We start from the raw sequence: 15908 nt of genomic DNA, 5'->3' as shown, positions 1-15908 counted from the left end.
AGGTCACATTTAGTGTCTCGTGTTCCTGAACAAGGCTCACAGTTCCCTGAGGGGCCTGACAGCCCCATGCAAGCCTTTGACCCCTAGAGACATAAGATCCTCTCCTTCCAGTGCAGTCTGGGCCATCCTCATTGCTGTGTGCTTGTTTCACAGAAACTCAGTGAAGAATTCCCTGTAGGGACTTCCTTGGGGATCCAGTGGTTAAGACTCCGTGCTACAGTGCAGGGGGCCCGAGTTCCATCCCTGGTCAGGGAACTAGGCTTCCATATGCCTCAGAACAAGGTCAAAAAGTAAATTAGTTTAAAAAGAGTCCCTGTAAACTGTGCCCACATGTTCGCAAAGAGCTGGCAGAAAACTGTAAAGGCTCAATGCAAATAATCGTGGCTGGGTCGTGTTCCTACCGACTGGCGGAAGTTGGTTTGCCTAAGCCTGGCTTCCTTCCTCCAGATGTCACTCAAACTGAGGGGCGTGCCCTCTGAACTATCCAATCAGAGGGCGCCGCTGTGCAGGTGGGTGGAGCGACACACCGCTCAGGTGAAGACCACCCTACTTTCGCCCGCCTCACTGGGGAATGGTGTGTCTGTGGTTCATGCTTCCTGGTGGAGTCGGCCCTGGTGTGTGTTGCGCTCTGACTCAGCACTGGTCGTGGGAGCCGTGGGAAGGCCTCAGGGGGACCCGGGAAGCCTAAAAATGGTGAGTATGCTGCCCCTCGGTACGGAATCGGGGCGGAGCGTCTCTCGGATCTCATTCGCCTCTGGCGCGCAGCTTGGGCGGTGGACCAGCGACCGGACCCCGGGCGTCCTCTCCATCACTTCGCGCGGCTTTTAGTCCCGGCCCGGGAGCTTCCCTGGGCAGCGCTGAGCCGGCATTCCGGCGTATCCCCTGATTGTGCGGTAACCAGCGGGCGGGTCATTTAGTGACAGTCAGGCCTGGGTTGCTGGGGTTCGTGAGTGGGAGGAGCTGTAGACTGTGGTATGCCCTGTCCCTCCTTTCTCCCAGGGGTTCATCTGTTTTCTCCAGAGTTTTCCAGATATTTGGGAAGCAGAGTCTCAAATCCAAGCTCCTGTCCCCTTCACTTCCTGGGATGATAGTAGATCCCTAAATGTTCAGATCCCTCACCTCCTCCCCCACGCCAACTTCTAATTCATAGCGTTATAATCAATTAACTATTTGCGTTCCGGCTGCATGTCAAACAGACCCAATATTTTTATCTTTTTTTTTGCCAGAGCCATGGAATGCTGTTTTTAAAAGATTTATATTTGTCTGTTTTCATGAGAGGAAAGTGAGAATAACCACTTAGAATTAGGTTGCATCAAATCTCTAGTCTCTCCCCCTAATCTTTCCTGGATACAACATCCTATGGGAAGTGCTTTGGGTGGAGGGTCTTTTTGGAAATTTTCCTGGGCGTTTTGTACTGTCAGCATGGCCCCTCCCTGGATTTGTCACCTTGGAAAGATTTTTTTCACTTGTCTTGGTTTTTCAATAGAGGTAAAATGTAGTTAATCAATAGAGCTTAAAAGACAGTATAAACTAGTTTCAAAGAGGCAAGCAAGAAGGTGCATTTTAGAAGAAAATAATATATTCCAGTATTTCACATTCTGTTTGTATAGGATTCTTTCACTCTTTATTCCCGAGCGTGTACAGGAAGTTTTTGAGGTCTGTTCTGTACTTTGGGATGTTTCCAGTAAATTTCCAGGGCTTAGATTTTGCAGAGCAGAAGTGAGTGTTCCAGTATGATTAGTTATTTATGAACCAGTTTCTTTCCCTGGAAACAATTACCTGACACCTTTTTCTGAAAGGAATAGATATTTGCGGTTTTCTGTTTGAACTCGTCAAGTAAAAGTTGCTCAGTCGCGTTCAACTCTTTGCGACCCCATGACCACACAGTCCATGGAATTCTCCAGGCCAAAATACTGGAGTGGGTAGCCTTTACCTTCTCCAGGGGATCTTCCCAAACCAGGGATGGAACCCAAGTCTCCCGCATTGCAGGTGGATTCTTTACCAGCTGAGCCTCAAGGGAAGGCAGTCAAATGCCTTACAATTTTTTCCCCCTCCTTTCTATGTAAATGCTGGGTTTGAGTGACCTTCTGGACTGTTCCCACACTGGGTTTGTGACAATTAAAGTAATATCAACCCTTTTCCAAAGCAACTGCAGCATGCAGCAGAGGCCTGTGATTGCTGAGCCAAGCTATGGCTCCCTGTGCCTGCACAGGGAAGTACTTCAAGGCCTGTTGGATCCTTCCTAGAGAACCTCCTTCTTCTGGTGTCCACACCCACCACAGGACTTTATGCTGAGAAAAGCTACCGAACCCTGGAACGCTGGGGACATGTGAGCACACGGATTGGAGGTGGGTGGGGCATGATGGAGTTCCTGAGTTTGTAGTTGTGCCTCCTGAGGTCTAGACATTTTTGAGTTCTATGTTGAAGTTTTGCCTAATTGATGGCATGCTAAGAAAGTCTGAAGGTCAGGTGTTCTGTCTCCTGGACAAAGGGTTGATGAATTTGGGAGTTCATTTGTGTGAGAACCTTAAACAGAATCAGGCTCACCATTTCCTCACTTGTGAGAATAAAAGCCTGAGGGAAGGGGACCCTCCATGCTTCCGGGGAAGGAGAGGGCGTGTGGCCGCTCAGTTGTCCCTGCCCTTCTCCACCAGGGACTGACACGCTGTAGATGTGACACATGCATCTCAACCAAGAGTGTTTAGAACCTTTCTGAATGTGGGGTGTGGTGTTTTTTTTTAAGTTTTTTTTTTTTTTTTAAATAATATGGACCATAAAAGCCTTTATTGAATTTATTACAATATTGCTTCTGTTTTAGGTTTTTAATTTTTAGCCTTGGCATGGGGGATCTTAGCTGCCTGACCAGGAATTGAACCCACACCCCCTGCATTGGAAGATGAAGTCAGTGGCCCACCAGGGGAGTCCTGGGGGGGACAGTGTGGTTTTTGTTTTTTTCTTTCTGAATTGTAGGAAAGCATGCTACATATCTGTGTTGATTCCAGTATTTGTGTATCTTTCCTTTTGATTCCTTTATCATTGAATTTTGCAGCTTTTGAAACTACTTTGTATTGGCTTTTGGGGTTATACAATGTAAGTTGATTGACACTTACAGTGTAAAATAAGAAAATTGTGGAACCAAATAGAATTTTGGTTCCATTTAGGCAAGAGAACCTCAAGATGTGAGAGATATGGGTGTTTTAAAGTTCTCAGGTACTTTTTCCATTTTTAGGTCAGTGTTTATCCTTGTCTCTGGAGAACTTTGACTTCTAAGAGGCTATACTATTCCTAAGGCAAATGAATTCCTATTTTAATGGATGTGGGGAAAAGGCAGTTGAATTTCTGTTTTCACTGATACGAGGAAAACACCTCAGAACTTATGGAAATCTTTGAAATTCCTAATATATTTCAGGGCTTAATTGAAACCTCTAATGTATTATAATATACTACTCATTCTGTAAAATATTCGTGTTAAATATAGTGGAAGGAAGGCTTCCTTGGTGGTGCAGTGGTAAAGAATCCACCTGCCAATCCAGGAGACTCGGGTTCGATCCCTGGCTGGAAATACTCCTTGGAGGAGGAAACCCGCTGCAATATTCTTGCCTGGAAAATCCTATAGACAGAGGAGGAGGCTGGCAGGCTACAGGTCATGCAGGGTGTCAGACACAACTGAGCAACTGAGTATGCATCATAAAACATATCCCTCTCCTTGGAAAAGATCAAAATTCAAACTTTAAAGTATGATTTCTACTTAATTCATATTGTTTTCATACCATTGTAAAGTTGAAAAATTACAAGTTAAAGCATCATTAGTTGGGGGCAGTTGATAGAAGCCTTTCTTCCCCGCCCCCCTTGTTTTTGTTAGAAAGGAATTTGTAAATTTTTTTATGGTCTGTGGTTTTATATCTGTTAAATGTTTAAAGGATTAACTCTTGAAGTGATTTCCTCTGTAGAAAAGTTTAATTTCAAAAAGCAAAAACTAGGGACTTCCCTAGTAATCCAGGGGCTTTGAGTTCCCAATGCAGGGGCCAGGGTTCAAGCCCAGGTCAGGGAACTAGATTGCATATGCCACAACTAAGACCCAGTGCAGCAAAATAAATAAATATTTTTAAAAATTAAAATAAAAAGCAAAAGCTAATTAAAAATAATGATTAATCATAGGAAAATACAGCATATGTAAATTTCTCTTCTTATTTTCACTAAGTAATGCATGGGAAGGTTGAATCAAAAAAAATTTTATTTTTAATTCCTAAGATAGGAAACTTGTGGTGTTGGAGAAGACTCTTGAGAGTCCCTTGGACTGCAAGGAGATTCAACCAGTCCATCCTAAAGGAAATCAGTCCTGAATATTCATTGGAAGGACTGATGCTGAAGCTGAAACTCCAATACTCTGGCTACCTGATGCGAAGAACTGACTCATTTGAAAAGAGCCTGATGTTGGGAAAGATTGAAGGTGGGAGAAGGGGATGACAGAGGATGAGATGGTTGGATGGCATCACCGACTCAATGGACATAAGTAAACTCCAGGAGTTGGTGATGGACAGTGGGGCCTGGCATGCTGTAGTCCATGCAAAGAGTCGGACACGACTGAACTGAGCTGAAGATAGGAAACTAACCTACATATCCTGCTCTACTTTGCTCTTATTCCAGCCACCCTGGAGTAGTAAATGGCAGCCCACTCCAATCTTCTTGCCTGGAGAATTCCATGTACAGAGGATCCTGGTGGGCTACAGTCCATGGGGTCGCAAAGAGTTGGAGACTACTGAGTGAATAAACCTTTGAAATAAGCAGTTTTGATTACTTCCTGATTTCATTTTGTTAATGTTTCTTTGTATAAAAACAAACCAGTGTGAATGCTTACGGGGTTTGTTCTTATAATGGGCTGTCTGGGGTTCACGTATTTGATGTTAGCCTAGTACTAAAAGTTAAGCCTCATCCCTCCCTCTTACCCTAGTGCTTCTTACCTGGACAGGCTGATGAGAAAGCCTGGAGGCTCTTGCCTTGTGAGCTGTTGTTTGCTGGGGAGCTTTTCCTATGCCCTGAGCTGGCTGCCCCTGTGTAGCATGGTTGACCCCACCAAGCCTGAGTTCTATATACAGAGGACACAGAGTTGGAAGTTTTGGTAATTCCTTATCTTTTCTGAGTAGGAGTATGGGAATTAAGCCTTTGTTAAAATGGTGCTCAGTCGACGTGTTGGCTGGAACCTGCCTGTGTCTTTAAGTAAAAATGTAACTGAGGCTGGGATTGCCTGCTGTTAGGAGAGGAAAAGCCTGTTTACACCCTGTGAATGAGGTGAGCCCTTCAGATGGTCACTGCTTAAAGAGCAGTTATTTCAGAGAAAAAGCAATTGGAAAAGGTGGCCACTAGGTGGCAGGCTGAGTCCACGCCTAATAGCAGAGGGCTCAGTCAGTCAATCAGTCACCGTCACTGTCGTGTCCGATTCTTTGTGACCTCATAGACTGTAGCCCACTAGGCTCCTCTGTCCATGAGATTCTCCAGACAAGAATACTGGAGTGGATTGCCATTCCTGCTCCAGGGAATCTTGCTGAGCCAGGAATTGTACCTGCATCTCCCGTGTCTCCTGCTTTGCAGGCAGATTCTTTACCTTTGAGCCACTGGGGAAGCCCTTCACCAGGACCTTTAGTAACTCTGCTGCTGCCCCTGCCTCCACTGCGACAAAGCTCCCGACCCTCTGAGTTAGGGGGACAAGACACATACACAGCAAAGGGATTAGTTCAAACCAGTTTAAGCCTGGGGTCCTTAAACTCTGTAAAATAACCAGTTATCGTGGAGGAGGTCTCTGATCCCGATGACACTAGTGTGCACCTCTCTGGAAGCAAACATTTAGGAATGCCAGGGTAGAGAGGACACACTCTTTTCTAAGTATATCTTGGGACTTAACACATTATTGAGGCTTCCCTGGTACCTCAGCTGGTAAAGAATCTGCCTGCAACGCGGGAGCCCTGGGTTCGATCCCTGGGTTGGGAAGATCCCCTGGAGGAGGGCATGGGAACCCACTCTAGTATTCTTGCTTGGAGAATCCCCATGGACAGGGGAGCCCAGCAGGCTATAGTCCATTGGGTCGCAAAGCGTCGGACATGACTGAGCAACTAAGTACGGCTGCACATACAGCACAACACATTATCGACCAGGGTATTCTTGCAGAAACCAACACTTGGGGCGTTAATACTTCTCCAGTCAATAATGTGTTAAAATGTAATCTAGGGAAGAATAGGAGAGAAGGAACAAAAGGAAAAAGATATTTAAAAAGGTCCACAATTTTCCAGTTGGAAATACAAAACGCACTAAAAGAATTTACAGGAGTTTCCTTGGTGGCACAGTGGTTAAGACCACGCTCCCAGTATGTGTGTGTGTACTGGGGAGGGGTGGGCTGGGTTTGACCCCTGGTCAGAGAACTAGATCCTGCATGCCACAACTAGGACTCTGCATAGTCAAACAGATTTTTTTTTTTTTTTAAATAAGAATTTACATAGCTAAAAAGATAAAAAGGACAGTCCTTGCCCTTTGGACCTCTAGAATGTAGGGGGGGTTTTGGTTTTTTTTTTCCCTTTGTTTGTTTGGTTTTATTATGTTTTTTAGCTGCAGCCTGCAGGATCTTAGTTCCCCCACAAGGGATCAAACCCATATCCCTGCCCTGGGATCACATCCTTAACGACTGGACCACCAGGCAAGTCCCTATAGCTTAGGTTTAAAATCAGTGTTACTGTCTCCTATAATGAAAGAATTTACAGACCTTCCTACAGTTACTCACTGCAAGGCCTCGTATTTGTTGTACTTAAATTTAAGCAAGATACTGCATGATCTTAGAGGAATTGTTGAATATAATATAGAGGACATATTGGTATACTTCAGAACTCTGCTTGTCCTTATGATCACAGCGCCCACTGTTGTAAAATATCCAGTAGTGAGCAGGAAAGCTCTGAACCAGTAAGTCATACAAATTAAGTTCTTGCTACTTCCAAATTGCCTTCACAAAATGAAATTCCATGGACCTTATGCCTTAGTTAAATTAGTGGTATGGTCCAGTACAAGTTAAAAAGGGCCTTTGAGGATTGAAGACTGTTGTTAGAAACCTTTAATTTTAGGATTATATAAATTTGCAATTATCCCCAGTGCTTCTACTTCGAACAGCCTAATTTGACCTGTTCTTAAGCCTAGAAAGAGTTACAGACAGCTCACAGTGGAATGCCACAGACTTGAGGCTGTTGTCCTACCAAGTAAAGCCCTTATTCCCAGTCTCCAACGTTGTGGAAAGACTCAGCAGCTGCTGAACATTCTGCTTTCACAGATTTGGCTAAGTCTGTTCTGTTCAGTGTCTATTTCAGCAGCCCCTCATCTGCATTTGGCCTTCTCCTCTGAAGGGACATAGATAGCTTTACCTGGTTACCCTGGGGGAACCTCAGCACCATTGCCACTGCATGCAGTCTCAGCAGGCAGGGTCTGTCCTGCATCCACTTTGTGCCAGGAGCAGAGGGGTGACTTGGCATTAATGACATCTCTTCTGAGGAAGTTCATTTGACATTTAGGACATACAATATTGAAAAAGGGGGATTTGTAAAAAGTGGATGGGCATTGCTCCAAACATATGAGGCCTGGACATCCTTTAATGGATGCATTAAAAAAAATAATAAAAAGAAGGCCACCCCCTTCCTGATACCATGAAGAAATAGCAGTAGTCTCTCTCAGCACCCACATCATTGTCTAAATTTCCTCGATGTTTTGGAGGCAACAAATCCCTTGTTTACAAGTTAATTGGAGAGCATTTATGTTGTTACTTGCAAATTGGGCCACCTTAAACCAAAATCCCCTACTACAGAAGTCTCTAGACTGTTTAATTTGCCTTACAAAAGGCACACCACAGGGGCTTCAGTACCTACCTCATATACCTCCTGGTTACCCATGATGCCTTACATTGTAATTTCCGTCTCTCTTTTTTAAATTTTATGTATTTATTTTTGGCTGCACTGGGTCTTCATTGCTGCATGTACTCTCTAGTTGCAGTGGTCAGGTTTCTCACTGCAGTGCCTTCTCTTGTTGTGGAGCACAGTCTCTAGGGTGCGTGGCTTCAGGAATTGTGGTGCAGGGGCTTAGTTACTCTGTGGCATGTGGAATCTTCCCAAACCAGGGATCGAACCTGTGTCCCTTGCATTGGCAGGCAGATTCTTAACCTACTGGACCACCCGAGAAGTCCTCTCTCTTATCTCAGTAATGATCACAAGATATTTATCAGTTTCATTAATCATGTCAGAGTACCGGAGAACCAACTCTCTAATTGCAATGCACAGGCTTCTCATTGTGGTGGCTTCTCTTGTTGCAGAGCATGGGATCTAGGTGCAGGGGCTTCAGTAGTCATGGTGAAGAAGGAATTCATAGGGCCTGGGCTCCATCTCAGGCCTGTCTGTGCTGATTGGGCTCAGTCGCCTCTCCATGGACTCTAAACTCTCTGCTTAGTGCCTGTGGGAATGACAATGGAAGGATAAGACCCTCTCTGGGCAGGGGAATCTTGAAGATCACATCCAGGTTACTCATCGCCTAAGAGAAAACAGACACTAATCACCCCTGCCTCCAGACAGTATCTATCGGAATGTAACCACAGGCTTATCGGTTACTAACTGGTTGGAATGTAACCGTGGGCTTATTGATTACTAACTGTTTGAACACATAACACGTGAATGATGGGGTTATTGTGATTGTATTTACCCTTCCTTTGTACGTCTCAAGAAATTTAGGGTGGTGGGTTTGGACACGTACACATGGGGTATAAAAGATTTTCACAAATGCTGGTCGGGGTCCTTGGCTAAGAGGAGACTCTGCCTTGGGCCCGCCGGTGTAATAAACTGCCCTCCACTATCTGCATTGTCCTTCTGAGTGAGTTTGTTTCCCGGAACGCGTGGCTATAACAATGGCTCATGGGCTTCATTACTCCGTATTATGTGGAGATTCCTGTTTTGGAGGAGTAAACCTTTTCATAGTCTACTGGGAACATGTGATGTCATCAGCTGAGGGATTCCTGTGCTCAGGGATTTAGCTGCTGTGCTGCACTCAGTCACTCAGCGTCCAACTCTTTGTGACCTAGTGGACTGTAGCCCGCCAGGCTCCTCTGTCCATGGGATTTCCAGGCAAGAACACTGGAGTGGGTTGCCATTTCCTTCTCCAGGGGATTTTCCTGACCCAGGGATTGAATCCAAATCTGTGTCTCCTGCATTGCAGGTGGATTCTTTACCACTGAGCCATCAGGGAAACCCAGGGACTGAGCTGTCATGCTCCTTTACTCCCTAGGGGAGCTTGGATGCCACTGTAGGTAGGAGGGCAGCCTCTAGAGTGGCTACTCAGGAAACAACTTCCTCCTGATTGGAAAATGATTTTTTGTTCTTTTGGAGGAAAGTACTGCTGACACTTTTATATAATGTTTCACGGACAAATCCACCATCTGACCATTATGGACTAGAAGATCCCTTGCAATCTTCAGCTTCTTAACTTTAAAAAAAAAATGGCTGCATCGGGTCTCAGATGCGGCATTTGAGACCCTCGAGTCATGCAGGACGCTTCGTTGCCATGCATGGGCTCTCTTGTGGCGTTTGGGCTCCAGAGCACACAGGTTCAGTAGTTATAGTGAGCCCAGTTGCTTCGCAGCATGTGGGATCCTAGTTCCCTGACCAGGGATTGAACCCTCATCCCTTGCATTGCAAGACGGACTCTCAATCACTGGACCACCAGGGGAGTCTCATTAACTTTTGAAAAAGTGTCAGCAGGGCCCAGGAGAGATTATTGTGGTTCTGTGGGAAAACACTTTTTTGGTATGTTATTATCTGTGTGTGTATGTGTGTGTACACCAAAAATTGGCTGAAAACAGTCTTGATGTACACAGACATAGGGAATTTATAATATTAAGTTTTTATGCCTTCTTCCTCATGTCTGAGCTCTAAATTACAAATAACTTTCCAACCTGTCAAATTGAACAGAGAAAAAAAAGAAAGAACTGGGTTTGTGATAAATATTACACAAAGTGGAAGCTGTGCTTTTCTGCAAGAATATTTTCATTCTAAGTTAGCAGCATCCGATTACTTCTAAGGGCTTGGAATACTTTAGGACAAAATGGCCAGCTGGACCTTGTTAAAAATTGGATGCCACAGGCCTCCTGAACTCTCATTTTCGATGATGGGAATAGAACGCTATGTTTTTATTCATTTTACCCTCATGAGCCTCTCTCATGGAATGTGTAAATAGTGGGTAGTAAAGGAGAGGAAGGAGTTTTTCTCTCGAGAAGTGGGTGATCTTGAATTGATAATATGTTTCATTTGTATAGCATTTCTGCCATTTCTCAACATACTGTGGACACTGCCAGTAGATAGCAATAGATTTGTAATGCGGGGCTTCCCTGGTGGCTCAGTGGTAAAGAATCCGGCTGCCAAAGCAGGAGACATAAGTTTGATCTCTGATGCAGGAAGATCCCACATGCCTTGGAGCAGCTAAGCCCATGTGCAGCAACTACTGAAGCCATGGCCCCAGAACCTGTGCTCCACAACAAGAGAAGGCACCGCAGTGAGAAGCCCGAGCACTGCAACTAGAGAGTAGCCCCCACTTGCCACAACTAGAGAAAAGCCCACACAGCAATGAAGACCTAGTGTAGGCAAAAATAAATAAAACAGACTTGTAATGTGATCACAGTAAAACTATGTAAGTAATTTTCACATGTTTGTGATGCTGTTAAATTTATGAGGAAGTAAGCATGGACAGAGAGTTTCTGATGAACAAGTCAAAAAATAAGTAAATGGGGAATAACAGAGTCGTAAGTAACCCTCCTATACGTGGAGTATGGATGTACAGAGCTGTCAGCCTCACTCATCCTACTGTACACATATTTGGGATGTTTTAGGACTCAGTGGTCTTTGAGGATGTGACTGTGAACTTCACCCTGGAAGAGTGGGCTTTACTGGATTTTTCACAGAAGAAACTCTACAGTGATGTGATGGGGGAAACCTTCAGGAACCTGGCCTCAGTAGGTAAGGATGACAACTGACCTTCACCTTGTCAAAGGACAAGTTTTTCTGCCCATCAGTATTTTTCTAAGAGGTGGACTGTATAAAGGGAGGACATTGGTAAATAAATAAATTAGATATTGTCACAGCTCATTGTAGATCTAGAGTCTACTGATTTTTCTATAACTTCTAATACTTTGGGATCATTTTTATGTGTATTTTAGGAACAACATGGGAAGATCATGACATTGAAGATCAGTACAGAAACCAGGGGGGAAAACTAAGGTGAGTGACATTCACAGTAGAAAGCAGTATTTCACATGAGAATTATGTTATTGTACCAGATTTTAAAAAGAAACAAGGTAACCCATGCTTCAAATGTATTGCTTCTCAAAATTTTCACCAAATTACTTTCTTATATATGACATAATGTTCAGTGTTTGCAAATTAGTTCACATGGAAGCAGTGTTAACAAGCCCCATATATAAATATCACCATTTTGGTGAGTCCTCTTGTGGAGTACTTGGTATATTGAATTTCGAACAATTCACACGTGATAGAAAAAAAAAAAAACTATGCTTTTGCTATAAATTGTAAAAGTGTTCAGTTCAGTTCAGTTCAGTCGCTCAGTCGTGTCCGACTCTTTGGGACCCCATGAATCGCAGCACGCCAGGCCTCCTTGTCCATCACCAATTCCTGGAGTTCACTCAGACTCATCTCCATCGAGTCGGTGATGCCATCCAGCCATCTCATCCTCTGTCATCCCCTTCTCCTCCTGCCCCCAATCCCTCCCAGCATCAGGGTCTTTCCCAGTGGGTCAACTCTTCGTATGAGGTAGCCAAAATATTGGAGTTTCAGCTTCAGCATCAGTTCTTCCAATGAACACCCAGGACTGATCTCCTTTAGGATGGACTGGTTGAATCTCCTTGCAGTCCAAGGAACTCTCAAGAGTCTTCTCCAACATCACAGTTCCAAAGCATCAATTCTTTGGTGCTCAGCTTTCTTCACAGCCCAACTCTTTTTTTTTTTTTTTTTAAATTTTTTTATTAGTTGGAGGCTAATTACTTCACAACATTTCAGTGGGTTTTGTCATACATTGATATGAATCAGCCATAGATTTACACGTATTCCCCATCCCGATCCCCCCTCCCACCTCCCTCTCCACCCGATTCTTCTGGGTCTTCCCAGTGCACCAGGCCCGAGCACTTGTCTCATGCATCCCACCTGGACAGCCCAACTCTTAACATCCACACATGACCAGTGGAAAAACCACAGCCTTGACTAGACAGACCTTTGTTGGCAAAGTAATGTCTCTCCTTTTTAATATGCTATCTAGGTTGGTCATAACTTTCCTTCTGAGGAGTAAGCGTCTTTTAATTTCATGGCTGCAATCACCATCTGCAGTGATTTTGGAGCCCAAAAAATAAAGTCTGACACTGTTTCCACTGTTTCCCCATGTATTTCCCATGAAGTGATGGGACCAGATGCCATGATCTTGGTTTTCTGAATGTTGAGCTTTAAGCCAACTTTTTCACTCTCCTCTTTCACTTTTATCAAGGCTTTTTAGTTTCTCTTCACTTTCTACCATAAGGGTGGTGTCATCTGCATATCTGAGGTTATTGATATTTCTCCCAGCAATCTTGATTCCAGCTTGTGCTTCTTCCAGCCCAGAGTTTCTCATGATGTACTCTGCATTTAAGTTAAATAAGCAAGGTGACAATATACAGCCTTGACGTACTCCTTTTCCTATTTGGAACCAGTCTGTTGTTCTATGTCCAGTTCTAACATTTGCTTCCTGACCTGCACATAGGTTTCTCAAGAGTGTAGCTGAAGCATTTTTAATAAATATGAAATCATTAACAAAGAGATTATTAATATTCCCTTTTTGTTTTTTTGCAGAAGTCATAGGCAGAGAGACTCTGTGAAGGTAAAGAGGATAGTCCTTGAGGAGAAAACGTAAACCTTATTCCAAATCACAATCCGAAGAAGAAAACTCTTCCCAGAGTAAGACCATGGGGACACAAAGTATGTGGAAAAGACCTCATGCTTCATTCCTCCCATAATAGGTCCACCAGAAGTCACATTGGACACAAGCCATAGGAGTATCAGGCAAATGGAGAGAATAAATGCAAAGTATGCGGGAAAGCCTTTAGTTACCTGCAGTGTTTTGAAAAACGTAAAAGAAATCACAGTGGAGAAAAAAACCTATAAATGTAAGAAATGTGGGAAAGCCTTCATATGGCTCAAAACTTTGCAAAGGCACAGGCTAACACATATTGGGGGTGCCTCTTTGTAAGTGTAAAGGCTGTGGGAAAACTTATAGTTCTTCAGCTTCACTTCAGATACATGAAAGAACCCACACTGGGGAGAAATCTTATAAATGTAAACATTGTGGAAAAGCCTATAGATATAATCAACCTTTCTGAACACAAAAGAGGACTCACACAAGAGAAAAATTGTGTGAACATAGAAAATGTAGTAAAGCATTCAGTTGTCCCAGTTCACTCTGGACACATGAAAAGACTCATGCCAGAAAGAAACCTTATGACTGTAAACAATGTGGTAAAACCTTCAGATATTACCTCTCCTTCAAAACACAAAAGAGTTCACACTGGAGAGAAACCCTATGAATGTAAGTCATGTGGTAAGACTTTCAGTTCTAACATAGGTTTCTAAATACATAAAAGAAATCACAATGGAGAAAAACCCTACCAATGCAAAAAATGTGGTAAAGCCCTCAGTTGTCCCAGTTCTTTTCAGAAACATCAAAGAATTCATACTGGGGAAGAACCTTATGAATGTAAGGAATATGAAAAAGCCTTTAGAGCTCTTGCAAGCCTTCACGTGCACATGATCACTCACACTAGAGTTGAACCTTATAAGTGTAAGCAGTGTGGGAAAGTGTTGAGTTCCCCCAGTTCATTTCAAATACACCAGAGAAGTCACACTGGAGAGACACCCCATGAATGTAAACAGTGTGGCAAAACCTTCAGGTATCACCCCTCCTTTCAAAAACATAAAAGAACCCACACTGGAGAGAAACCCTATGAATATAGGAAATGTAGAGGAACTTTTAGTTATTCAACTTCACTTCAAATTCATGAAAGAACACACACTAGAGAGAAACTCTATGAATGTAACCAGTGTGGAAAAACCTGCAGAAAATACACTTCCTTAGAAACTCACAGAAGAATTCATATTGGAGAGAAACCCTATGAATGTAAACAATGTGGAAAAGCCCTCAGATGTTGTCAAAGTTTTCGAAGACATGAGAGAAATCACACTGGAGAAAAACCCTAAGAGTATAAAAAATGTCATAAAGTGTTCAGGTGTCCCAGTTATCTTCAAACACATGAAAGAACTCACGCTAGAGAAAAACCCTATGAATGTAAACAATGAGGTAAAGCCTACAGAGGTTACAATTCCTTACAAACCCATGAAAGGACTCACACAGGAGAGAAATCCTATGAATGTAAAGAATGCGGGAAAGTCTTCAATCATCCCACTTCCTTCCGAAGGCATGAAAGGACTCACCTCATGGGGTAAAACCTTTTGACTGTAAAGAGTGTGGGAAAGACTTCAGTTGGTCTTCATCGTTAAATGTTAAAACTCTCACCAGAAATAATTACAAATGTGAGTAACATGAGAACTCATAGCTTGATGAAAATTAATCTGGGTATAATATTCCAGAAAACTTTCAACCACAAAATAACTGTTTTTAACAGGTTGTAAATATATTGGGTTTATCAAGCCTCTTTCTTTTTTTTTTTCCATTTATTTTTATTAGTTGGAGGCTAATTACTTTACAATATTGTAGTGGTTTTTGCCATACATTGACATGAATCAGCCATGGATTTACATGTATTCCCCATCCCCATCCCCCCTCCCACCTCCCTCTCCACGCAATCCCTCTGGGTCTTCCCAGTGCACCAGGCCCGAGCACTTGTCTCATTGCATCCAACCTGGGCTGGTGATCTGTTTCACACTTGATAATATACATGTTTTCGATGCTGTTCTCTCAAAACATCCCACCCTTGCCTTCTCCCACAGAGTCCAAAAGTCTGTTCTGTACATCTGTGTCTCTTTTTCTGTTTTGCATATAGGGTTATCATACATATCATTCTATATGTATGTGTTAGTATACTCTATTGGTCTTTATCTTTCTGGCTTACTTCACTGTGTATAATGGGCTCCAGTTTCATCCATCTCATTAGAACTGATTCAAATGAATTATTTTTAATGGCTGAGTAATATTCCATGGTGTATATGTACCACAGCTTCCTTATCCATTCGTCTGCTGATGGACATCTAGGTTGCTTCCATGTGCTGGCCATTATAAACAGTGCTGCGATGAACATTGGGGTGCACATGTCTCTTTCATTTCTGGTTTCCTCGGTGTGTATGCCCAGAAGTGGGATTGCTGGGTCACATGGCAGTTCTATTTCCAGTTTTTTAAGGAATCTCCACACTGTTCTCCATAGCGGCTGTACTAGTTTGCATTCTCACCAACAGTGTAAGAGGGTTCCCTTTACTCCACACCTTCTCCAGCATTTATTGTTTGTAGACCTTTGGATAGCAGCCATCCTGACTAGCGTGTAATGGTACCTCATTGTGGTTTTGATTTGCATTTCTCTGATAATGAGTGATGTTGAGCATCTTTTCATTTGTTTGTTCGGCATCTGTGTGTCTTCTTTGGAGAAGTGTCTGTTTAGTTCTTTGGCCCATTTTTTTATTGGATCATTTGTTTTTCTGGAATTGAGCTTCAGGAGTTGCTTGTATATTTTTGAGATTAATCCTTTGTTGCTTTGTTTGCTATTATTTTCTCCCAATCTGAGGGCTGTCTTTTCACCTTGCTTATAGTTTCCTTTGTTGTGCAAAAGCCTTTAAATTTCATTAGGTCCCATTTGTTTA

The 15908-nt window shown here is 43.2% G+C and overlaps 1 protein-coding gene and 1 pseudogene across 1 annotated transcript; both read left to right on the top strand.

Moving 5' to 3' along the window:
• Nucleotides 1–518: 518 nt before the first annotated feature.
• Nucleotides 519–14645, top strand: LOC122440479 (zinc finger protein 564-like). Its single transcript, XM_043466778.1, has 4 exons — nucleotides 519–693; nucleotides 10895–11021; nucleotides 11222–11282; nucleotides 12897–14645. The coding sequence occupies exons 1-4, from the start codon at nucleotides 691–693 to the stop codon at nucleotides 12955–12957; spliced, it is 252 nt and encodes an 83-aa protein (XP_043322713.1). The 5' UTR covers nucleotides 519–690; the 3' UTR covers nucleotides 12958–14645.
• On the top strand, nucleotides 13848–14638 carry LOC122440473 (annotated as a pseudogene).
• Nucleotides 14646–15908: the final 1263 nt, after the last annotated feature.

This window comes from Cervus canadensis, chromosome 4 (assembly GCF_019320065.1).
Source record: "Cervus canadensis isolate Bull #8, Minnesota chromosome 4, ASM1932006v1, whole genome shotgun sequence".
In the NCBI taxonomy this organism is placed as follows: Eukaryota; Metazoa; Chordata; class Mammalia; order Artiodactyla; family Cervidae; genus Cervus; species Cervus canadensis.
Note: the sequence above shows the minus strand (reverse complement) of the source record. Positions and strands in the feature narration are given on the sequence as shown.